The sequence below is a fragment of the Dermacentor variabilis genome, chromosome 1 (genome assembly GCF_050947875.1).
Source record: "Dermacentor variabilis isolate Ectoservices chromosome 1, ASM5094787v1, whole genome shotgun sequence".
Classification (NCBI taxonomy): Eukaryota; Metazoa; Arthropoda; class Arachnida; order Ixodida; family Ixodidae; genus Dermacentor; species Dermacentor variabilis.
Window position 1 is genome coordinate 81,762,750 of NC_134568.1, and position 24,745 is coordinate 81,787,494.

General features: G+C 42.8%; 2 protein-coding genes across 5 annotated transcripts in view; one reads left to right on the forward strand and one right to left on the reverse strand.

Annotated features, from left to right (window-relative positions):
• The window catches only part of Uch-L5 (ubiquitin carboxy-terminal hydrolase L5), a 49,821-nt gene extending 39,076 nt beyond the window's left edge, over positions 1–10,745 (reverse strand). For both annotated transcript variants that reach the window (XM_075690668.1, XM_075690676.1), the window contains exons 1-3: positions 10,591–10,745; positions 10,301–10,364; positions 10,074–10,179 (exon numbers count right to left, since the gene is read on the reverse strand). In XM_075690668.1, coding sequence (XP_075546783.1) covers positions 10,074–10,179; positions 10,301–10,364; positions 10,591–10,675 — 255 coding nt within the window. In that variant the 5' untranslated portion in view covers positions 10,676–10,745. The remainder of the gene's footprint in view (positions 1–10,073; positions 10,180–10,300; positions 10,365–10,590) is intronic.
• Positions 10,746–10,864: 119 nt separating this feature from the next.
• The window catches only part of LOC142579953 (uncharacterized), a 233,143-nt gene continuing 219,262 nt past the window's right edge, over positions 10,865–24,745 (forward strand). For all 3 annotated transcript variants that reach the window (XM_075690640.1, XM_075690649.1, XM_075690656.1), the window contains exons 1-3: positions 10,865–11,155; positions 18,527–18,588; positions 18,684–18,727. In XM_075690640.1, coding sequence (XP_075546755.1) covers positions 18,558–18,588; positions 18,684–18,727 — 75 coding nt within the window. In that variant the 5' untranslated portion in view covers positions 10,865–11,155; positions 18,527–18,557. The remainder of the gene's footprint in view (positions 11,156–18,526; positions 18,589–18,683; positions 18,728–24,745) is intronic.

Consider the following 24,745-nt stretch of genomic DNA (forward strand, 5'->3'; position numbering starts at 1 on the left):
ATGCTTAGCAGCCCAACACCATAGCCACTAAGCAACCATGGCGGGTATGTATCTCTACTGTGCATCTCAAAATGCTAAATAAATAAATAAACATAAATGCTGCCAATAAAAGCAGTTGTTGCCCTTTAAAAAAAACAAGTCCTCTTGACGAAACACTGAACACTGGCTGCAGGCTGAGGAGTCCCGCATTTATCAATGTTGTCACATCAAGACTTCATCTTCCTGTGACACCTTTGTCTTTTGGGTACGAGAAAATTTATTTTCAACAGTGGAACAAACATGCAAAGTATGCATAGCAACATGCCCCAAACAGAAATGGTATGTGAGAAGTGTGCAACAAACCTGACTCTTGGCAAATCTAACAATGAGTATCAATACAACAGAGTACCATCACTACAAGTACATTAGTAAAATATGGTAGTTTTCCAATAAACCAGTAAAGCTACAGAATATTTGAATTGCCTAGAAATATTAAATTTGAGAAACTGTTTTGATGTCCAAAAGCACCTTAACAATTGATCAATAAAGTTTATAAACAAGCCTAACTGAATGCTGCCATTTAACAGATGCCTAACATGCTTACTCAGTTAATATTTCTTGTGGCCGTGGTGCCTAATTGCTAGACCTCATAACCAGTGTTCAAGAGGTGGTTGGTTTGTTTGACCATGCAATAAGAGACTACAGTCGCAGCAAAAATAGGGTGATTATGCTGACCGGAACAGGAAATGAGGTTAGTCTAAAGGGAGGCAACAAGACACAGCAGATGATATTAAAACCTATAAACTGAGTAAGTAGTATGTGACTGATGGAGCAAAATGAGGAAAGTCATAAAAAAACAGTGACCTTAAATAGAATGTAGCATAGCTGACAAAAAATGTCTGGCCCCCATTGCCTTTTTAAGATAATTCCACAGCTTAAAAAAAAATGCATTTAGTTTTCATCCACAAAATTTTTAAAATTCACTTGTGGCATGAGCATGATTCTACTTCTTGAGTTGGATTACTCTCAGAGGTGGATATTATATGCCTGAAGAATCAAAATGAATATCATGAATTAACAAAGCTTTGTGAATTATATTTTTAATTACTTCCTTCGTGGCACATATTGCAAATTAATGTACGAATCACAGCCGGTGACTTAGAAAGTCATATCCATTTGAAATAAATTCTCAGTATGACACCAGTTTCAAGATATGTTTTTCCAACTCTACGACAAAATGCATTGGTTTTTTGAGCTTCAATGAATAAAAATGTGTTTTGATAAAAAAGTGGAACAACAGTGCATTTTTACCACAAGTTTGACAACCCTTATCTCAAAGCTGGTGCTAGTTCCAAAATGTATTCCAGGTGGATGTCCGTTGTGAAATCCCTGGCTTCAATTAATGTATTGGAATATGTATGCTAAATTAGTTAGTAAAAACATTACTGACTATTTGTTAATGAATTATGCATTTTGATTTCCACTGTAAGTGATGTCTGCCTCTTTGAGTAATCCTGCTCAATGAGTAAATTTGTGCTATATTCCACAAGAAACTAAAAAAAATTTCTGTTAATGTTAAATAAAAAAAAAACCTTTATGTAACATCCACTTCATGTGCTAATCCTATCCAGTGGAAATTTAGTTTCGCCACATTTTTTATGCATCTTCACAATCATGAAATGCATACAGTTGCAGAAAATATTGAGTTTTGTCCAAGTTTACAAAATGTGAACTCCACCCAAGAGTCTCTACAGGAGCGTCAGGTATGAAAACATGAACAATTCTGTAATGTCCTGAACACTTGGAACTACACGACCACTTGAAAAATATGCCTGATGTAACACACTGCGAAAGACAATTAAATAACTAATTATAAAGCAAAATTGATTTAGACAAACTGTTTCAATGTGCAACATTTTAACAGGCGATCAAATAAAATAAACAAGCTGAATGCTACCACATTAACAGATGCCCACCATACTTACCCAAAGTTGTGATCTGACACACCTGTAGAGTTTTCGCATGGAGTCTACATTCTGTAAGCTTGACAAAACTCACTGAAGAATTGAAAATTCTTCATTGAGTGCAGTTCAGTCTCTAGTATTTTAGTGTACTTTCCCTGTCTCCAGTTGTTAAAATCAACAGCTGTCTTGCCGCCTCCCTTCAAGCTAACACTGAGTGCAAAAACAGCCATCTACCTTCCAACTTGTTTTATGAAAGCATTTAGCACATATTATTTAAACTTGCAGCACAGGTGTAATCAGAAGTGTTTCAAGTTGTATGTGGCACATTTTACATATGAATACATCCATCATAATGCTTTTGCTTCTTATGCACTATCTTGGCATGCAAAATTATGCACACAGTGCCTGAAGAGGACATATATCTCAAGGCCACAAAATGTATCCTTGCATAGAACCTACAGACAGGCCAGAGACAAGTATTTAAATGATCCTGAAATGCATTATTTTTAACCTGGGCAACACACTGGAATAAGTGTGGTGCCTTTCAAGGAATATATTCTTGAAAAAAAAAATGTTTGAAAAAGATTTGATATTATTGGAGGTATAAAGAGTGATATGTTAACTTTCCTCGTTCCCCTTCAACTCATTGGTTTCTCTAAGGTGACCCAGCGGCAGTAGCAAGTCCCTGCCTATTGCTCCTTCCTTTATTTTGCTTCCTTCCATGGTGCCCTTATGGTAACCTTTGAGTTTGGTATCTGACAAAGACGTACAGAAGCAACAAAAGAGCAGTGACAGGGCAGGCAAGACATGTTAACAACTGTTGCTTCCCTGTTTCTTAGATCTAGAATAGTGCACATGCTCTCGCAAGTTTTTCAAGCTATAAATGATCACCCAATGGCTAGCTTTGCACTAGCTGTAAGATCATCACAGATGTTGCATAGGGCAGAAAAAAACAACCTGCCAACCAGGAAAGTTACAGAAGAGAGCAAGCAATCTAGTAAGCGACACTGTAAGTTCAGGCTTGCATGTTCATGGCAGTGTTGTCTACAGATAAGGATTGTTTTCTCACAATGCTCAAGGAGCTTCAGTGTCCCTTTAATGAAATGAGACTGTGTGCTATAGCAACCTTCAAGTTTTCTTTAGTTAGTTTTCAACACATATATTTAAAGACCATGTCTTTCTTGGCAAGTTACTCCCAATCCCCTATCTGCAGAGTCATTGAATACTTTTTTTATCGGTGACGAAACTTAAAGGAAAGTTTTCTTAGGGACAGCAGCTGTCACTAGGGGCATCACTGCAGATGAGGCAGCTACAATCGCTGGTGTGGTCGACTAGCTGCGATGGTTTAGTACAGTTTAGATGGGTTTAGGCGCAATTGGACTAGGCTGACACAAAACTGATTTTGGTCGGCCAACTTCCTGCAACAGCTGTGTTCTGCTGACGGCCGTGTTGGCAGGAGTGGAGTCATCGGCAGACAAGTCAGACAATTTTGTTGCCCCATGGCTGAGCCCCTCTCACTGCTGTGCAGACACTGCTGTCGAGAAATTCTTGCTGCTGACCTCTACACATGCTGCTCACTTATTTTTAAAAATCATTCTGAACAAGGCATTTAGCATATTCATGGCAAAGGATAGCCAGAGCATGTGCAACTTTCCTTGTATAAAGACTGATTTATCTGAGCGGTGCATTTGCTCAGATCGGCATTTACGGCCACAGTTGGTTGTTTGCTTCAAGCACTGTGCAAACCGCGCAGCACTGACATGAAGTAATGACAAAATATTGCAAGACATGCTTATTTGCAAATGTGAGCCCTGTTGCATCACACTTGCCGAGACGAGCTGGATGATATGAGGGACTGGAGGCTTCAGAGGTCCCTTTAAACACAGCAACTGAGAGATGGGGAACCATTGATAGCCATTTTTTATTTAGAACTCTTTACCATGCATGCAGTGAGCTCGATGAAGTAGTATTGTGAAAGGAAACTTCATATATGCCCTCAGAGAGCACATTGCTTTCTTTGAAAATGTCGATGCCTTTTATATACTAACATAATCTGCCTTTTTCATGGCAAGATGGCGCATGCGCCTTGCCCTAGCAGATTAGTCGCGAAATGTTTTGGAAAGGTCACCCACGTCACCGTGCGCCGAAAGGTCGACTGAAAAAAAGAGAGAGAGAGAGAAAGAAAAAAAGAAACAATAGAAAAGAAAAGAAAAAGAAAGAAAGAAGAAACCGCTCGGACGCGCGCTGCGGCAAGCACTTGAGCCATGTACCGCGTTGAAACTCCACTGGTAGCTCGACGACGTTGTGGTGCCGAAAATGTGCATAGCGCAAGACTGCAACTCTAAAACAAAAAGCGGCCAGGGCTTCGTCCCAGTGGTTCGGACTGCACCGTGAGCCAGGTAGTTGCCGCCTTTCATTGATGGCCAGCAAATTTAACGAAAAACCCGTGCATCACACTTGGGTAACATATGCACAGATATGTATGTTTTGCTACATTCTGACATTATTTTATATCAGCAATGCACCTTTTCCGCAATATTTAACGCTAACAACGATCTGTGCCTGTAGATGTCGATGAAAACAAGTGCACCGCTTTGATAAATCCGGCACGGTAGGCTGCACTCGAAGATTTCTTGAATATGCGAAATGTCTAAATTATGTTTAAAAAAAAATACAAAAAGTGAGCTAAAAGTGCAGAAATCATTGACAACAAACTACAAGGCATCCGTGTCGGTAAAGGGAATTCAGCATGCCTGTATCGGCTGCACTGTTTGCCCAACAGCACACTCAGGCCTGCTCACACAGTAGTCATTGAGTGCTTCATGGCTTCAGGAACGACATTCTGCCCCGGGGAAGCCATTAATAATGATTCGCAATCCACGAGACGCAAAACTGATGCTTACTCAACGTGGGCGCAGGTACACAAATCAGCGGGCGAAAGCCCCGGCACCCTTCCAAAACGTTTCCAGTGGCGTGCGGCAGGGGGCAGCACAGGAAAATGAAAAAAGCGGATTGAGTGAAGCGTGCTGCAGTATTGTGGGAGCTGTCACTTGTTGCTCATTTGGCATAAGAGGCAAACAAATGTATCAGCATAAGAATATTACAATCTCTTCTAGAGGTCATCAACAATACGTACAAGGCTACCATATGTGTAGTCGCATTTCATTCATGGAAGTGCTGGTGATTACGACTGGCAGCTTTCGATCAACAATGACGACATACTGATATTGGCTGTATGCAGTGTCGCTGCGTCTAGCTTATTGTGTGCGCCCATACAACACTTCAAATTGCTATCATCATCATCATCCTAGTTATGCCCACTGCAGGGAAAAGGCCTCTCCCATACTTCTACAACTACCCCAGTCATGCACTAATTGTGGCCATGTTGTCCCTGCAAACATCTTAATCTCATCCGCCCACCGAACTTTCTGCCGCCCCCTGCTACACTTCCCTTGGAATCCAGTCCGTAACCCTTAATGACCATCGGTTATCTTCCCTCCTCATAACATGTCCTGCCCATGCCCATTTCTTTTTCTTGATTTCAACTAAGATGTCATTAACTCGCGTTTGTTCCCTCACCCAAACTGCTCTTTTCTTATCCCTTAACGTTACACCTATCATTCTTCTTTCCATAGCTCGTTGCGTTGTCCTCAATTTAAGTAGAAGCCTCTTTGTAAGCCTCCAGGTTCCTGCCCCGTACGTGAGTACTGGTAAGACACAGCAGTTATAAACTTTTCTCTTGAGGGACAATGGCAACCTGCTGTTCATGATCTGAAAATGCCTGCCAAACACACCCCAGCCCATTCTTATTCTTCGGATTATTTCAGTCTCATGATCCAGATCCGCAGTCACTACCTGTCCTAAGTAGATGTATTCCCTTACCATTTTCAGTGCCTCGCTACCTATCGTAAACTGCTGTTCTCTTCCGAGACAGTTAAACATTACTTTAGTTTTCTGCAGATTAATTTTTTACACCCATCCTTCTGCTTTGCCTCTTCAGGTCAGTGAGCATGCATTGCAGTTGGTCCCCTGAGTTACTAAGCAAGGCAATATCATCAGCGAATCGCAAGTTACTAATGTTGAATTCCAATGGCAGAGTCGGAGCAAGTTTTTCTGCTCCTTTCGGAGCAAGTTTGTTCCAATGGCAGAGTGAGGGCGGGAGTAAGGCGTTCCAATGAGAGAGTAGGAGGGGATTCAGAGCGGGAGTCAGTCCGTGGAGCAGAAAAAGATGCTCCGCCAAAATCGACGGAGTGGACTGGAACTCTGCATGACGTATTTCCTTTACCACGTTTGTCTGCTGGGAGGCGCCACCGGTCACAACTTGCGAGGAAGCAAAAGCTGCTGCACGCTTGCCGAGATATCCATTACGCATTAAAAAAAAAAAACAACAACAACAACAGGTGAACGGCGCTGAAGAGAAAAGTGACCTGTGCGGCGGTGCTGGGGCCAAACAGCGGAAGGAAATGACAACACGCAAGGTATCCTGGGTAACTCGGTGATAGAACTTCCGCTTCCGCCTTGCTCCGGCGGCGCAGGTTGTGTTCCACTCGCGGATCTGGAGGCGTTGCTCTGCACCAGAGTCGAGTGCTCGCTCGCGGAGTCCGTCGGCTGCTCCGACTCCGCCATTGGAATTCAACATAAGGTATTCTCCATTAACTTTTATCCCCAATTCTTCCCAATCCAGGTCTCTGAATACCTCCTGTAAACACGCTGTGAATAGCATTGGAGAGATCGTATCTCCCTGCCTGACACCTTTCTTTATTGGGATTTTGTTGCTTTCTTTATGGAGGACTACGGTTGCTGTGGAGCCGCTATAAATATATTTCAGTATTTTTACATACGGCTCGTCTACACCCTGATTCCGTAATGCCTCCATGACTGCTGAGGTTTCGAATGAATCAAACGCTTTCTCGTAATCAATGAAAGCTATATATAAGGGTTGGTTATATTCCCCACATTTCTCTATCACCTGATTGATAGTGTGAATAAGGTCTATTGTTGAGTAGCCTTTACGGAATCCTGCCTGGTCCTTTGCTTGACAGAAGTCTAAGGTGTTCCTGATTCTATTTGCAATTACGTTAGTAAGTACTTTGTAGGCAATGGACAGTAAGCTGATCGGTCTATAATTTTTCAAGTCTTTGGCGTCCCCTTTCTTACGGATTAGGATTATGTTAGCGTTCTTCCAAGATTCTGGTACACTCGAAGTCATGAGGCATTGCGTATACAGGATGGCCAGTTTTTCTAGAACAATCTGGCCACCATCCTTCAACAAATCTGCTGTTACCTAATCCTCCCCAGCTGCCTTCCTCTTTTGCATAGCTCCCAAGGCTTTCTTTACTTCTGCCAGTGTTACTTGTGGGATTCCAAATTCCTCTAGGCTATTCTCTAGTCCATTACCGCCGTGGGTGCCACTGGTACTGCATAAATCTCTATAGAACTCCTCAGCCACTTGAACGATCTCATCCATATTAGTAATGATATTGCCGGCTTTGTCTCTTAACGCATACATCTGATTCTTGCCAATTCCTAGTTTCTTCTTCACTGTTTTTAGGCTTCCTCCGCTCCTGAGAGCATGTTCAATTCTATCCATATTATACTTCCTTATGTCAGCTGTCTTACGCTTGTTGATTAACTTCGAAAGTTCTGCCAGTTCTGTTCTAGCTGTAGGGTTAGATGCTTTCATACATTGGTGTTTCTTGATCAGATCTTTCGTCTCCTGCGATAGCTTACTGGCGTTCTGTCTGAGTTACCACCGACTTCAACTGCACACTCCTTAATGATGGCCATACGATTGTCGTTTATATATTCAACACTAAAGTCCTCTTCCTGAGTTAAGGCCGAATACCTGTTCTGTAGCTTGATACGAATTCCTCTATTTTCCCGCTTACCGCTAACTCGTTGATCGGCTTCTTATGTACCAGTTTCTTCCGTTCCCTCCTCAAGTCTAGGCTAATTCGAGTTCTTACCATCCTATAGTCACTGCAGCGCACCTTGCCGAGCACGTCCACATATTGTATGATGCCAGGGTTAGCGCAGAGTATAAAGTCTATTTCATTTCTAGTCTCGCCGTTCGGGCTCCTCCACGTCCACTTTCGGCTATCCCACTTGCGGAAGGAGGTATTCATTATCTGCATATTATTCTGTTCTGCAAAGTCTGCTAATAGGGACCCTTTAACAAATTTGTTGGGTCCCAAAAAGTGTGTACTTTGCAATTGTATACGTTCATTATGTTAAATAAACTTTCAAACTCTCCCCTGCTATTCCTAGAGCCTATGCCAAATTCCCCCACTGACTTGTCTCCAGCCTGCTTCTTGCCTACCCTGGCATTGAAGTCGCCCATCAGTATAGTGTATTTTGTTTTGACTTTACCGATTGCAGATTCCACGTCTTCATAGAAGCATGGAAGCATAGAAGCAAATTGCTATGGCCAGAGCTGAACTACTAATTCCTTATCTTTTAGTTCAGGTCTGTCAGTAGTGGGTGCCTGAACTCGTCTGCTGAGCTAGGCGTAACATTCACTGAACGAGGTCAACACAGCCTCAAACTTGATTTTAATGGCTGGCAAGGGCTGACAATCGTGCATTTCAACTTTGTAAGCTGGTTTCAACACACTTTATGTGCAAATATATATAATGTGTCCAAGCTTACGTTAGCCAAGCTTGTTAAAAAAAAAGAAAGAAAAGGTTTTACAGTCGTGTCTTGCACAGTGTTTTTCGTTTCCTTTTTTTTAACAGCTTGGCTAACATTAGCTGGGTCACTCAGTATATATATATACAAGAGCAGGTGCTGCAGCAATCAGACTGTCATTGCGATGTTTTCTGTTAGAGATTTATTTCACGAAGGCTGGCGGCTCCTTTCGTCCATTGCTTTGTAGCCAAAACAACACTGTTCTACACAACAGGTCTTCAGCATTGTTCAGAGCATTTGAGCTTTTCTGCAGATGCTAAACGGCAGAAAAAAAACATGCAAAGCTGCTACAAAAAATCACATGGACACAGTGGGCAGCTGCTGTGCCTCTTGCCAAGTGCGCTCTCAAGATGCCGCCTCTGAACAGGTGGCGCCACAGCACAGTCACTGTTGGCAGCATATGAAGCTCTCTCATATCGTAATGTAGAAGTTTCGTGACCAGTAAAACTATCAAAGGACTCTGATATCGTTTATCTGGATTTCTAGTTCTTTTCGTGGGCCAACCCCAAACATAGAGCAGTCTAAAAAACTGTGGCCCATTCCCGTGGGTATGCGCAGAAAAAATGTGGGCCAATCCCAAAGGTGGTGCAGTCTAAAAATGTAGATCGATCCTGAAGATAGAGCAGTGTAAAAATGTGGGCTGTTCCCATGGGTATGTGCAGTCTAAATATATGGGCAGGTCCCGAAGATAGTAAAGTAAAAAAAAAAATTGAAGCAGTCCGATGCTCCACCTCCCCTCACGCGAGGTGCGACGCGATAGTGTGTTCTGCGCGGTGACTGCACCCCATTCTTACCCCTCAACTTGCTCAGAAAGACCTTTATGATTGACCTTAAGTGAAGGTTGAATTGCCTTACAACTTTTTGGGGAAATATATTATTAGGCACCTTCTCACCAAAGCAAATCACATTCACGCAAGATCTTAAAACAGGCGACAGCACGAATTTCAAATGAAAGCATATGAAGATCTTGCAATGCTTTCAACATGTTAGTTGACAAGAAACTTGAAACAGAATTATAATCTGCAAATTGTGCAAAGGTGTTGGGGTTTAGAACAGGGTGACGTAACTGGCCGAATGATTAACGGAGTTTAACGTCCCAAAGCAACACAGCGGGCCATAGGAAACGCCGTAGTGATGGGCTCCGACCAATAGGGTTCTTTAACATAGTGCACCGAAAGCGCAGTACACGAGCGTGTTTGCATTCCCCACCTATCTGAATACGGCCGCCGCGGCTAAAAGACGAAACCGCGACATCCGTGCTTAGCCGCAGAATGACACAGCCACTTGAGCCATCGCGGCAGGTGACATGACTAGCAGAATTAGTAACCCTCGCAGCAACTTCACGGAACCACCGTCACGACAAGTGCGGGGATTTTTTACGCAGAAGAAACAGCGTGACTAGGGGAAGACAAATTACTAAAGAGGATTCAAAATACGGCGCACCTGCTTTGCAAAAAATATTTTCTCCAGACGGTTGTCTTGCACAATGGAGCCACTTGGTTCATCGTTTTTGTACCACTTGAAGAGAAATATGAGGCCATGAACAGGCCTGTAAATAAAAATAGAGATGCCACTGAATCAGATAATCACGGGGATAAAATAGTTTCTAACCAAATAAATGAAGCAAACTTAATGGAGAATTAGCTAATGCGTTCGGCAATGGCACTTACTTGAGCTTATCAAAACTCTCGCGATCTAAGCTCCATAGCTCTTCCACTTGGACCCCTTTCACACCTACGCAAAGAAGAAAGTGTCACAGGAGACACTAGGTATTTAATATAGAATTCGTCAAAGCGTCAGCGGTGGTTTTCTTTTACAACGAAAACCGCCGTAAACAAATGACAATGTGAGCGCACACGATCGGTACACCAATGCCTTCCCCGTCGGCGAAGCCGTGCGTAGTCAAACTCCAGTTGGTAGCTCTCACAGTCACATAGAAAAAAGAACTTAAAATACGCACCAAATCCTTTGATTAATTCAGTAAAGACTCCAGGGTCGCTTTCAATTAGACACCAGTCACCAGCGCTGCCTGAGCTCGCCGCCATTCTTAAATGCAGCGGCGGAAGTTACGGATACATTAGGACCAACGTTTATTAGGACAGTCAGGAGCACGTCAGGAGTGGGCCCGAATGACAAGAATGTCTGTCTGCCCGTAGTTAATTACCTAAACAAAGTTTTATTACCCTTTCCACTTAAGTAAATTAATAAAATGATGCTGAATATTTCAGTTGCAGCTTATTGGTTTTATGGTAGCTCGGCAACCAAGGGGTAAAATGTTTTGTTTCCGGCAGTTTCCGGTTTTCAAATTGCCCCGCTGTTATTTGACATGTTATTTGACATCTGATGCGCCATGCATATACGAGGCGGACGGTTGTCAAATGCCCGATTCTGCGCGCCCGAAAAGCGCTAACAGCACCTGAAGTGTTGGTGACTCTTGAGGTCGCTTTCAGTTATTATGCTGTTGAACTGGCAGTAGTACTGATGCAGAATTGCTCAGTACTGATGACCTGCGAGTTGCTGATTGGGTAAGCTGCTCCTGTTCGTTCCACGCTCCGTAGATATAGTTACTAATGGTAACTAATTTTGTTCATCATCTGCACTTCCGGTGTTTCACCAGCGCTCGTTTGTCCGAGTTGTTTTGCACCGAACGTAGCATTTGCGAATGAAATACACGCGGCTTTTAGTATGCCGGTTGTTGCTGTGCTGCTGGTGGGACCAATTTTTGAAACTTGCGCATGGTAAATGTTGCAGCGTTGTAACATTTGCCATTCGAGACACGCGATTATGTATATAGGGGCGGACGATGTTGTGTTTATGAGTTAGTTTAGATGGTTCAGTGCCAGCCTTGTATATAGCAGGCGTGAGTGCGTTTATTCAGCGCCGATTTCAAACTCCGTATTAAAAAAAAAAAAGAAAATCGCAGTACAGTCGCATGCCTCTACAACGAAATGACCTGTATAACGAAGGAATCATTCGGACCCGGTTCTATCGTGAGGTGTGCGGTGCGCGACCGTTACAACGAAGCGACGTGTATAACGAATGATTTCGGAGGCCTTGAGCACTTAGTTATAAAGGTGTTTAATTGTAGTTAATGGGCATCAAGTAAAGTAACAGAAACAGGCTAAGAACGTACGCTTGCTACCATAGGCATATCTACCAGGGGAGCACTTGCCCCCCCCCCCCTCCACTGTCACAAGCGGTGGAGCAAAGTATGCCACCCCCCCCCCCCCCCCCACACACACACTTTTGAAAGCGGGCACTTTTGGCTGTATGCTGGAAAGACCAGCGAAACTCCAGCTGAAGCAGAATTTTCTTAAAGGAGACCTGAACCACCCCTCAGGCTTGGTGAAATAATATAGTCCACGGGTTGCATATGCTGCTGTGAACGTCTCAGCCAAGTTTTGTTGTCGTACACGGTGCATGGAGCTCGGAAGCGGATCGTGAAGTCCCCTTTCTCTCAAACGTTCAACAGAAGGCCCTGTTCTCGCTCTCTTCTAGACGCACTATTTCATCGTCGGCTGCCCTATTTCGTCATTCCCTTAGACGGCTGCTATTGGCCAATAGCTGACATCAAGCTGCGGTTGGATACATGGCGTAGATACCGCAGCCGCTGTGGGGTGCCACCACGAGTCTACTGGCTAAGTGCACTGTGGTTCGATGAGGAGAACCCCCTTTGGCTTATGTTTAGCGCGTCGTAGGCACCAAAGGCGGAAGTCATGGCATCTGCATTAACATCCCAATGAAATACTGTGTGGACACAGCATTGTGGACACGCCCCACTGCGTCTTAGCCTTTGCAGTGCAAGGCATTGAAGAAGGAATGAGAGCACAGCGGAGGCCATGTTTGATTGCTAATAACTCCACTTCTGCTGAATGCATTAAAGTACTTTTTGCGGCAAAGTATTTCTGAAATAACCTATTTTCTCTTCAAATGCATTGCCTCACCTCGATAAAGAGTGGTTCAGGGCCCCTTTAATGGAGCGGCTACATAAGTAATGCTTTTCTTTGCTACGTATCCCTTGCTTGGGACACGAGGATTGTCTTTTGTGCCTCCCCATGATGTGCTGCAGTGGACGACACATGGGATCCGCCATACACACTCGCGTTGCTGTGAAGGCCCGGCGCTGGGCAGTTCCCACCCTAACAAATGTCAGCTGTCGCTACTTGCATCATGCTCAATTTGTTCGGGACAGCTATATCCATATTTGAAAACACAGTCAACTTGATATTTAGGTCTGGATAAATTATTATAATCAGCCACGCCCAATGATTGATGTGCCTTACAGCATGAAATCGTTGGATTATGAAATGCTAGAACTATTGAATCTCCGCCCAGAAATAGCCTACATAGCATTGCAGTCTCAGCACCTTATAACCATTAAAAACCTAACCAAACCTCTTACAGGTGTAACTCAAATTCCATCATGTAATTATGACTTATCGTAGATATGTTCATGAAAATGACCTTATTAGCATGTGCAGAGCCATTTCAATACCAAGAGAACACTGACTTTAATTTTTTCTAAAGGCATGTGTCATTTCTGACATTGTCGATTTCATTTCAGGCTGTTTCTAAATAATAGCTATATCATTACTTGTTTCACGGCAGGATCAAAGACAGCAGATATTTCATATTTTGAACAAATCAGGGCTTCTTTTTGGTTACGTGTACTGTAAACTTGAAATGTGTTGGTTGCTTATGTGTTCTGAAAACACTTAGTGAATACTTGCTTTTTCCCAATTTTTATATACTACATATGGCATTTAGTAGTTTTCCTCCGGTATCCTCGCATAAACTATGCAGGGCATGGTGTTTTCATTTATTCGAAGTATGGAGTGATGAGCCATAAATGTTTAAACTGTGTAGGTTCATTACAGCCTTTGTAGAAAGTTACTCATTGAGTCGTTCCAGCTGTCATATTGCAGCTAATCAAAAAGACTCCTAAAACAACAGCACAAGATGCGGACTTGAAATTTCATGATAATGGGGAGAACTTAAGCGCAACGCATTGCAAAACTTTCGTTTTCCTGCTTTAAATGCAAGTGTAGCAGATAATTACTAAACCCTCATTTTTCCAAGTGTTTTTGTGCATAATACGAGATTGGTAGTTTGTTTCTGCAGTATGCAAGGGGTCCATACTGTTATTTGTCTGTTTCATGAGCGGTTACATCCACAACTGAGGTAAAATTTTTTGAACATAGGGGGAACAATACGCCAAATTTATGTGCGTTGGTAAATGCGTGTTGATCAAATACAGCCTAAAAAAGTGTAAGCAAGTATTAGAAAGTATCATGCTTCTCTTATTAGCTAGCTTTCCCAATATCCCATTATACTTTGAAGGAATGGCAGCATTTTAAGTGCAATGTGTCACTTAGTTTTCACGTTTCTGACTTATTTAGAAGTGTTACATTTATAGAGCCCTTGGTTTTCTTTTTTTTTACTTTTTCATGTGCCTGGTGTCCACACTTAACTAAAGCAGGCAGCTTCTTCATGTTTGTTGACTGTAAGGACGAGGTAATAGGGGATGTGTAGGTAAGATTAAAATAGATGCATAATTGGCCCTTTTGCAACAAATTGCATATGCAATCACACTAGAGTGTTATGAGCGTGTCTAACTATGGGGAATTGAGCCCGCTGCTCTGGCAGAAGTATAAAAGCCTCCAAGAATTTAGCGAAAATTAGTGGCACACTATGGAAACGCTCTGTTGCGAAGTTAAATGCGGTTGGATCAAAGACAGCCATTGCAAAAAAAATTCTTATTTAAGTGTTAGAGCGTGTGATGTGGCCACCATGAGCTATGCTTCTCAGTGTCCTGATATAGCTATAGGTTACAGCATGTTTATGTTTCATGGAAAGGGGAGTGGGGTCATGGCGTCTGCAATATACAACAAAATGTTTACGTTTTTGGTCCAGTTAAAAGCGTTGCAAAACATTACTGAGCTGTCGTTCTTTTCCCAGTATTATTATGCGTCATAAGACATTCCTACTAGATTTTAGTGATGTCTTCAGTGAACTAAACAAGGCACTTTGTTTATATCTGACAAAAATAAAGGCAGCTTTATCGGCAATGTGTAGGTAAACCTGAAAGACAGGAGAATATGATATTTGCGGTAAATTAGGCACACAAGTGATCCGGAGCTTCATGAATGTGTTCTACGAACAAAGCAGAATTTATCCCGCTGCCCTGTGAGAACTGTGAATGCAAGCGACAGCAAATCTTGCGAAAATTGAGCAGGGGAAGGGAGGGAAGGAGGGCATCATGGCCAATGTTATGGTGAAGTAACATTTTTAAAGTCAGCGATATAATTACAAGCAACTGAAACTTTTATTGCAACTGTTCGGTAGAAACAGCTTCGCAGGAAATTGTCGTATTTCTCCAAGGTCGCATACACCTGCTTTCTCTTTCCTTGTGAATATTGCAAGTAATTTATGGCGATTGTACTTCGTTGTGTATAGCCTCAACAACACTATTACCTAAACGAGTGATACACTTATACTGCAGACTTAAACACAGTGAAATTTTTTCTATGATTATTAATATTGTTTGTAGCAAATGTGAATTTATGTGCGTTGTACAGCTGCTACTTTGCGGGATCAGGACCTCTGTCAGGTACTCATTGCCTTGTGTCCCTGCATCATCTTGAGATTTTAAATATTTGCAGGAAATATTTAATGCAAATTTATATAATTTTTTGTGCCCCCATGGTTCACCATATGTGGTTGATAAATAGGTCTATGTCTGTCAAATATAAAAATTACTGACAGCTGCATTTCTAAGCTCTTTCACTTATTTTAATAGTAATTTGCAATATATATACATATATATATATATATATATATATATATATATATATACACATACACACACAGAGAGAGATCAGATTGCGGTTTGCCTCCCCCCACTCAAGAAATAGTTGGTACGCCACTGCTTGCTACTTTCCATCTATCTTTTGTGCAGTGTTTGTGTCTAATTCACCACAGTTAATTTGCAGTTTACATGCTACTTGCCATAATACACTTAATTTGTCATTTTATAGACAGGACCTTCGGGCAAGATTTTTTTCTTCTTGTTGGGCCTATTTGTCACACAAGCAAGAATTGTTTCAGGATGCATTTTCAGCGTACATTTATTTTGCCTACTTGTTTCCATTTATAATTAGCCCTGAGATCCTATGATGCTTTCCTTCACTTTCTTTCTTTTTTTCATTTTGTCTTGACTTTGCCTTCTTTTGTACCTCATGCAGACATGTAATACGGGGGCAAAATGCTCATTCTCATCAGACTGCACTGAATAGAAAAGGTGGCTTGCAACTTGTGTAGGCCACTCTCGAATGTTGATGATTGCAACGTACTTGCCCAGTACTTGCGAGCCCTGCTATTCATTTGTGTTGCTGTAATGAGACAATAAATGTGACTAGATAACTTCTTAGTCATTTGGTTGTCAGAAAGCTAGCAGCTAGCAAGAAGACAATGCCTATCCTGCTTTGTTCTTACTGGCTAGAGAAAAAAAATGGCATGACGGTTGTGTACTTCTCACATGTATGTACTTTATTCCTCTGGAGTGAGACTACAGAGTACTGTGACTTTACACTGATGCAATATCTCTTTATGAACAAAGCTGCTTCGCCATTCAGTGTCTTCTGCAGTATTGCATCTTTGAGCAAAAATGAGAGACATTCTGCGGCCATTGTGCTTTTGACAAAAAGGGTATTTTCCGGAACCTGCTATTCATACCTGCTGCCTTCAGAAATTATGATACAAACTATAACAGTTAGTACCCAACTTCCTAGCTAATAATGCTACAGGGCACATTATACATGTGGGAAGACTCTAGGAGATCGAGTGCAACATGGAAAAAGGGTTCATCAGGGATGTCGAGAGGCTGAAGGCTGCCAGTAGGCAGTAGGGCAGGTGTCTTGCACTGCTGGCAGAGGTCACAAGACACAATGTACATTCACACAGAATGGTAGCAATCTGCGGTAGCAATCTCTTTTGGCCTGGTCTAGGCCAAAAGAAGCACCGGTGGATACGATCATGTGTGTGTGATACATCTAGATGTCTGGCGGTCTGTGCATCATGAAGCTGGCCCAAAACAGCAGAGCAAAGATGCAAGGGAACAACAAGCTAGAGCTCAGCACTGTCAGGACGGGCATTGTAGCGATGTAAGGTATTGCTGTGAAGTACAAGCATTCGTAAGGAAGGATCAGGGTGGGGAGAGTTCAGACTGTCTATGAGATGGATCGCAGGGCTATTCGGCAGCTATGTGGATTAAGGCTGTAATCGAGAGAACAAAGGCTCTATGTTTTCGTCATATATATCAACCCATAGCAGCTGGGTAGGTCTATATGGCAAAAGTGAATGAGCACACGAAGTCAACGTGTCATGCTTGTGATTTTCTGCAAAAAGTTTCAGATGGGTCGTTTCCACAAAGGGCCACAGTAACACAATGGAAAGCATGCTTGAGAGCAGTCATATATTGCCACACTTTGCTTGTGGCGATGCCACTGTAAACTACTCTGTAGAGATGCAAGTGTCACATTGAAGAAGGCTCAAACTGTGCTGTCTGTGCTGAAAGGCACATGAAATGTTCTGTCCTGAAAGCATAGTATAATTTCCATGGGGTGTCGATTCATCAGGTGCTTGTGTACAAGTGCACTCTTCTGGCATCAGTGGACATTCAGTGCTTGTTTTCTGTGCACAAGTTAATTTTCAGTGAAAATGGCAATACTTTAATATTGGAAATAGTGCTTGTGTTTTACTTGCATGACTTCTTAACTAATTTCTTTGTAAGGCTGCCGTAGGCTAGCTGTGTCTTCCTCGGTCTCTGTGCTCTTAAGAGATAGAATTTTAAAACAAAGCGAGTGCTTACTGCACCCATTTTTATTATCAAAGTGCAGTTTGTCCTTGGGAGTGATTCTGAGGTTATCATTGTACACATGTATGCCTAACTTGCAGTTAGTGCTGTAATAGGTGCCTAAAACATCTTTGGCACCTGTACATGTAATCCTGTATTTACTCATGAAGTACTATCCCAGGCTTGTGCTGTAATTGCTTTATAGTAGAGCTGCAGTAGAGCTGTAACTGCAGTTCAAAATGGCTTCACAGCTACTGTTCATTGTGGGAGTACTGGCAGAAATTTTTGTCTTGTATTTATTATTTTATTGAATAGCCGTCAACCCAGTAATTATGCTATGGAGCCCCAGTTTCCCATGAGTGCAACAAAATGCAACAAAGTTCAAAATGCATGGGAAAACCAGTGCAGCTTTGGACGTGAAAAAGGAGACTCATCACATTATTGAAACCTGTTGCGGTGTTCTCTTGATAATAAATACCACTGATGCATATACATACACTATGGTCATGCTGTGGAAAGCCAAGTCCCTGCAGCACTCATTGGGGTAAGAGGGGGACAGTGTGTCCTCCTGTATTTCAATGAGAAGCGCACAATGAGGCCACTTTGGCAGCTTTCGGCAACACAGTCATTGTATGACCTTCAACCACTGCACTGGGCTTACAGGCAGGCTTCTAAGTTATTTGTCATACCATGTAAATGCCACCTCTACTTTTGGTGACTTAATGAGTCTCTTTTTTCACATCCGAAGCTGTGCTGTGCTTGACACATAATTTTAATGCATTATATACAAGGTGCTGTAATTATTTGTGACACTAATGAGGAATTGAATCTTCAGGTTGTGATTATGGAGTCAATAGCTATCTAAAAAAGCAATAGAAAAAGGAGGACATACAATTTTTGTTTTTGTACTCCTTCTAATGGAAACTTCTCAGCAGCCTTTACATAAAGCTGCTAGCTTTACTTTGTTTATCCTGGTGTGCTGAAAGCATTATTTTATCTCATGGCAGTAATTTAACTTTTTGATCAAATTGTCTTGTTCCAGGAGGAGGGGGGCATTTTCTTGACTTGGCGACATGAATGCTGATCAGAAAGGAGCTTGGCTGGGTTTGTCAATTTGTGCTCAATACTTATTTTGCTTTGAGTGTGTTTCCAATTAATTTCATGTGTAAATGAACACTTCTAATACTTTCTTTCAACAGAGCTGAAAGAACTTCATTCCTCCCTGAATGACTTGAAGGACAAGGTACACTCGCCTTTCTTACCAATCCTTTTTCATGTAGAGGGCAAACCATTTGTACATGTTTGTTTTTTCTTTAGTAGAGAGCACTCTTACATCATATCATGAAATAGAATCCTTGTTGCAGTCTTTAAAAGCGCTCTTTGGTAGTTGCACTTAGTCACATTGATATTTAGCATTACATATAAAGGAATCTTGCTAAAGATGCTTTTATGAAACATGTAGCAGAAAAGTTTTCGGGTGCACAACCACTTTTTTTTTTTTCTAAATCCAGGAGAGATCTGTGGTGAAGCAGTTTGTGTGAAGTTGTGCAAGCAGACTTGCACATTTGCAAGAATGACTGTTTGAGTACAGATGATGTGTTGCCTTTCCTATTGGTAGAGGGCACATGCATGAGGGTGTGGTGCATTTGGACGTATTCCTAGTCGCCATTGCATACTGATAACATTAGCAGACATCAAAAATACTTTCCTTTACTTGATAGGGCATATGCTCACAATAAATATTTTGTAGGCCCCACAACTGTGGGTAACAACACCCTTGGCACAGTACTGTCTTGTGCCAGCAGACCCTGGCATTATCCACGAGGCTATGCACATGTTTGGTGTGCATGCTAGCATCCACTCCTGCTGCACACCCACTGTAGTTGCTTAGTGGTTTTGGTGTTGTGCTGCTAAGCACGAGGTCGCAGGGTCGAATCCCAGCCACGACGGCCGTACTTTGATGGGTGCAAAATGCAAAAACACCCGTGTACTTATAGGTGCACATTAAAGAACCAAAGGTGGTCAAAATTAATCAGGAGTCCCCCATTACGGCATGCCTCATAATCAGATGGTGGCAGCAATCACATAGGCAGCAGCAACTTGAATAACATAGGAGTTTCCATTTAACTCAAATTGTGCAAGATTGCTGCTGGAAATGCACCACGCAGTGAAAAAAGAAGTGAGAGAAAGAAAGAAAATGAGTTTGAACTTGTCGCCCTAAAGAGGCTTTTGCTTTTGGCTCTGATATTGGAAAAGGCTGGGAAGAATGTAGCTTGCGAGACTCTGATCGAGGAAATTGGAGAGATACTGTGCTGTCAGGAAGATATCTCACAGCATCATCTTGCAACATTTCGTTTGCATCATTCTCCACTATTTAAAAAAAATTATTGCAGTAGAATGATCCCTGGACAGCACTTTACAAGTTCCAGTATACGGGGTGATCATTTTTAAGTTTTACGGAATTTCTAAAAATCGCCTGTTGGAGGTAACCTTATTCTAGCCGTTGAGCTGGATTATGGGCTCCCTGCAATGGTCAGGCGGCGCAGCGATCGGCTCAGCCGTCAGCGCCACCGTGTAAGTTGCGCAAAACACCGAGGCGGCCACTGCTACGGAGGTATGCTTTTGTGGCGCTCATTTGGAACCTGTTGGACGTTCTAAATTGCGGTTTTAAGAACTGCCGGACTATTCTTCAATAAAGTTTCTTCTTCTTCTTCTTAAGGCCGTCGAAAGCATCGAGGCCCATTTTGGACCACCGATGCTTGAGAAAGGACGTCAAATTTACGACTACAACCATGTATATCGTGTCAAAAAAGCAAATAGCACTGACATCGCAGCGAGGTGCTTAAAATAAATTATGTGGTTTTAGGTGTCAGAACCATTATCTGATTATGAGGCACACCATAGTAGGGGACTCCGGAATAATTTGGACCACCTGGGGTTCCTTTATGTGGACCTAAATCTACGCACACAGATGTTTTCACATTTCGCCCCCATTGAAATTTGGCCACCATGGCTGGGATTTGATCCCGCAACCTCGTGCTTAGCAGCCGAACGCCATAGCAACTAAGCAACCACCGCAGGTCGCGAAGTGTTTGTCACAACAAATCAAGCATGCTTGCGATGTCGAACTCAAAGTACATTAACAAATACTAATTATTTGATTCCACTTAAGTGAGCAAATACGGCCGTGGACGTTTCGCAAGACTGACACGAACTGCGACGATCCACTTGGTTGCTTCCCCCGGTTTTGAAGGGAAGTGGTACAATTTGATACTGACATCCCCTTCGTGATTGTGACAATCCTTAGTGCAGCAGTATCTACGCTTGTTCTTCTTGTTCCCACTTCCCATGAAGGAGCTGCCAAGAGGCCGCGGTGAATTCATTGGAAAATTGGAAAAGCAGGCTTTCAGGTGGGCCTGAGCACACCACGGACAATGGTGAAATGACAGTGAGGGCCTACCCGTGGGTGCTCACCGCCGCTGCTAGGTGGCACGACATGTACAAGCAAACTTCATTGCAGGGTGCCCATCGAGAGGCAGGCATTACTTGCACGAGACATGGAAACACATATTCAACCAATTAACACATATTCACTAATTTCCTTTTGAATTAATTACTTTACGGCACATATGGCAGTGTACAACTTGTAGTCGGTGAGTTTGCAAGGCATATCCACATGGAATGAAATAAAAGACTGACACCAGATAGAGATATGTGCCATCAAATGTACCATAAAAATGCACTGTTCCGCTCCCTTTTTTAATAAAACTCATGCATTGAAACACAAACGTAACTGGAACACCCATGTATTTCGTCCCACATTTTTGGAAATATCTTCAAATTTGTGTCATCCTGGATATTCATTTCAAGTTGATATGACTTGTAAACTCATCGGTTACAATTTGTAAATTGCAATATGTGCCGTAAAGTAATTAAATCCATTAGTGAATTTTTAATTAGTCTATATGTGTTTCAATTTCTTTTTCTTGTAGTGATGTCCGCCTCTTAAAATAATACAGCTCAAGGGCAAGAAATATGTGGTCTACCACAGCCAACTTTTATACATTCTGTAAAATTTAAAGATCATCATCCCGTATAACCAAAAATTTCAACGGGTAATTCATTGTTACTGTAGTAAATGGTCATCAAGGAGAGCACTGTTTATTTTTCTTGTTACAGTTGTACAAATAAGAGCACTTGCTTTAAAATGTTAATATCTCGTCAGAGCTGCTGTTATTCAATGCATGCACACCAGCTCCTCAGAATTGTTCTGTCCGCTTTCATAGCTTCCCCCAGACCTTCTTGCACTGTGACATCCCTCCCCTCCCCATTGCAAGCCCAACCCAAATCGTAAATTAGAGGAGTGCTTTGGGACACGGAGAAACTCTTAGCAGAGGGAAGCTCATTCTGTTCTTTTTGGCAGTGTCCGGAGCATATCAATTCATGGTACAAACAAGGAAAGGACACCAGTGCTTACAGAATTTCTTAACAAGAACAGTTTCGCATTACCACCGGATGCAACGTTTGCCAGTGCAGGTGCTGGCGAGTGCCTGTACCTGTTGAACTTGGTACTGGCTGCAGAGAGGGAAGCATAGTTTATAGCTTACAGCCCCAAAATATAAGGACCATTTTGGCACTGTTTTTGGTTAGAAGTGTTGGCCGTCAATGGGTTCAAGATAAGTGCTGGTGACTGAGCACAAGGTTGTGGATTTGATTTACAGCCATGACAGCTTTGTTCCTATATGCACTGAATGAAAAAAATGCACAAGTACCTACATTTAAGTACACGTGACATAATTCCAGTCTCTCAAAATATATTTACTATGCTGGTGTTTGTTACCTAGTAATCTTAAAGTATCAATGGATTTTTGTCACATACATTTGAGGTCTGCACATGTTCTGAAAAATTTTTGTTGTGTTGCTGAACAATAAATTTAGGCAACAGTGCTGCATCAACATTTCTTAGTAGTCATTTAGAGGTTCTCTGTTCTGAACATTTTGCATGAGGCTGTTCTAAAAGTGCACTGTAATGGATTGGCATGTCTCCTGTTTTACTGTCTGGCTACCATCAGATGTTGCAAGAGGTGCCTGGAACTGTACCTTTTTAATGTGAAGATAAAATGCCTGATGCCAGAAAGTCATTACTGTCCTTTAAAGGGCCCCTCACCAGGCCCCATAGCAAATTTTGATTATACATTGGAAGTTGTTACGTGTCCTCTAGGGAGCGTTCTGTCGCAAAAATTTCTCAAATCGGCTCATTAATAGCCAAGATGGAAATATTTCAGTGTCGCAAACCCATGATTTCAGGAGGCGAGCTTCACCACAAACATAGATGCTCTCTCCACTTGTCTCGTCTAAAGCCCCTGCATCTACGCGCCATCGCCGCTTTCTTAAGTAGCGACAACCTTTGTTGTGCGCCACCTTTTCCCCTCACACCAAATCCGGTTCCGGTATTTCCGGTTCCGCCATTTCCGGTTTAAAAATTTCCGGTTCTGGCGCTTCCGCTTCCTAGAGTTGCGCTGCGGGAATTTCCGCTTTGACTGCTGTTGGACGATGGTGAGACGCCCGCGCGTGCTTAGCAGAGCTGTGGCAGTCACCATAAGGAGAATGCAAAGGGGACAAGTTATATTCCGCTGAAGTAGTAGTTCGCGGTCGCTGTTGTCCAAACGCATGAAAAACGGCAGTGGTCTCCAAGTGCCCAGGCACTACATTCCACTGTACGTTGTTGCTCGTGCCACAACCCGTCGCAGGTTGACGCGAAGCAGCGAACACGAGCAGATCGCTGGTTACAGTAGGCGGTGGTTCTCGGATGGAATCTCATTCACAGTTTCAACCGAAGCCTCGCCAGCGGCGCAAAAGTAAACAACGCTAAAAAACAAAGTGCCACTTCCACTCGGAACAGGAAGCTTCAGTTACATAAGTTCCGCTTGACGCCGGAAGCTAAGGAGGTGAGTGAGAGAGGTGCTTGAAGGAGGAGGGCAGGTTGGCGGTACTTAACCTGGTCGGCGGAAACGTGTATGGAGGGGCTTTACCGCTTTCTTAAGTAGCGCCAACCTTTGTTGTGCGCCGCCTTTTCTCCTCACACCAAAAATCCAGTTCCGGTATTTCCGGTTCCGGCGTTTCCGGTTCCTGGAGTTGCGCTGCGGGAATTTCCGCTTTCACTGCTGTTAGACGATGGTGAGACGCCCGCGCGTGCTTAGTTGAGCTGTGGCAGTCGCCATAAGAATGCAAAGGGGACAAGCTGTTGTATTCCGCTGAAGTAGTAGTTGGCGGTCACTGTTTTCCAAATGCACGAAAAACGGCAGTGGTCTCCAAGCGCCCAGGCACTACATTCCACTGTACGTTGTCGCTCGTGCCACAACCGGTCGCAGGTTGACGCGAAGCAGCGAACACGAGCAGATCGCTGGTTACAATAGGTGGTGGTTCTTGACTGGAATTGCATTCACAGTTTCAACCGCAGCTGGTGTAATTAAAGCCTCTCCAGTGACGCGAAAGTAAACAACGCTAAAAAACAAAACGTCACTTCCACTCGGAACAGGAAGCTGCAGCTACGTAAGTTCCGCTTGGCGCCGGAAGCTAAGGGGGTGAGTGGGAGAGGGGCGTGGAGGAGGAGGGCAAGTTGGCGGTACTTAACCTGGTCGGCAGAAACGTGTATGGAGGGGCTTTAGTCTCGTCTAGCCTCCGCAAGCAAAATTCCTTCCCTGCGTTTTCCCATACCGGACCTCGAGGATTGCGTGTCGCATAAGTGTTTAAATTTTTCTTCATTTCATAAGTTCATTTTTTTTCTCCTCACTTTTTTTGCGTTGTGGCACACTTCCGCTGACGGTGTCGCTTGCGAGCTGTCGCGATTGTCTCGTTTCGTGCATCACACGAGTTTGCGTGCTGTACACGAGGACACCTGACTAGCGGTATAATTTTCTCTTATACCCTTGGAATCACTGTGTCATCGGTAGAGCGAACATACTATTGGTCAAATGAAAAAAAAATTAAAGAACACAGGCCCATAATTGTGCGATTATGTGACTTACAAAGAAAAAATAGTTATATTCAAAAATTACATCAAACTAAATGGAACAAATTTTAGTATATCCGATGACTACTCACATGAAATACTTGAAAAAAGAATGTTGCTTTGGCACTCTGCGCAGGCAGATAAAAGCAATGGTGCTAAGGTGAAGCTGGTCCGTGACAAACATTATGTAAACTGCGTTGCTTACACATGGGACTTCCGGTTCAATTCGCGGATGAAGTTTGCAAGCAA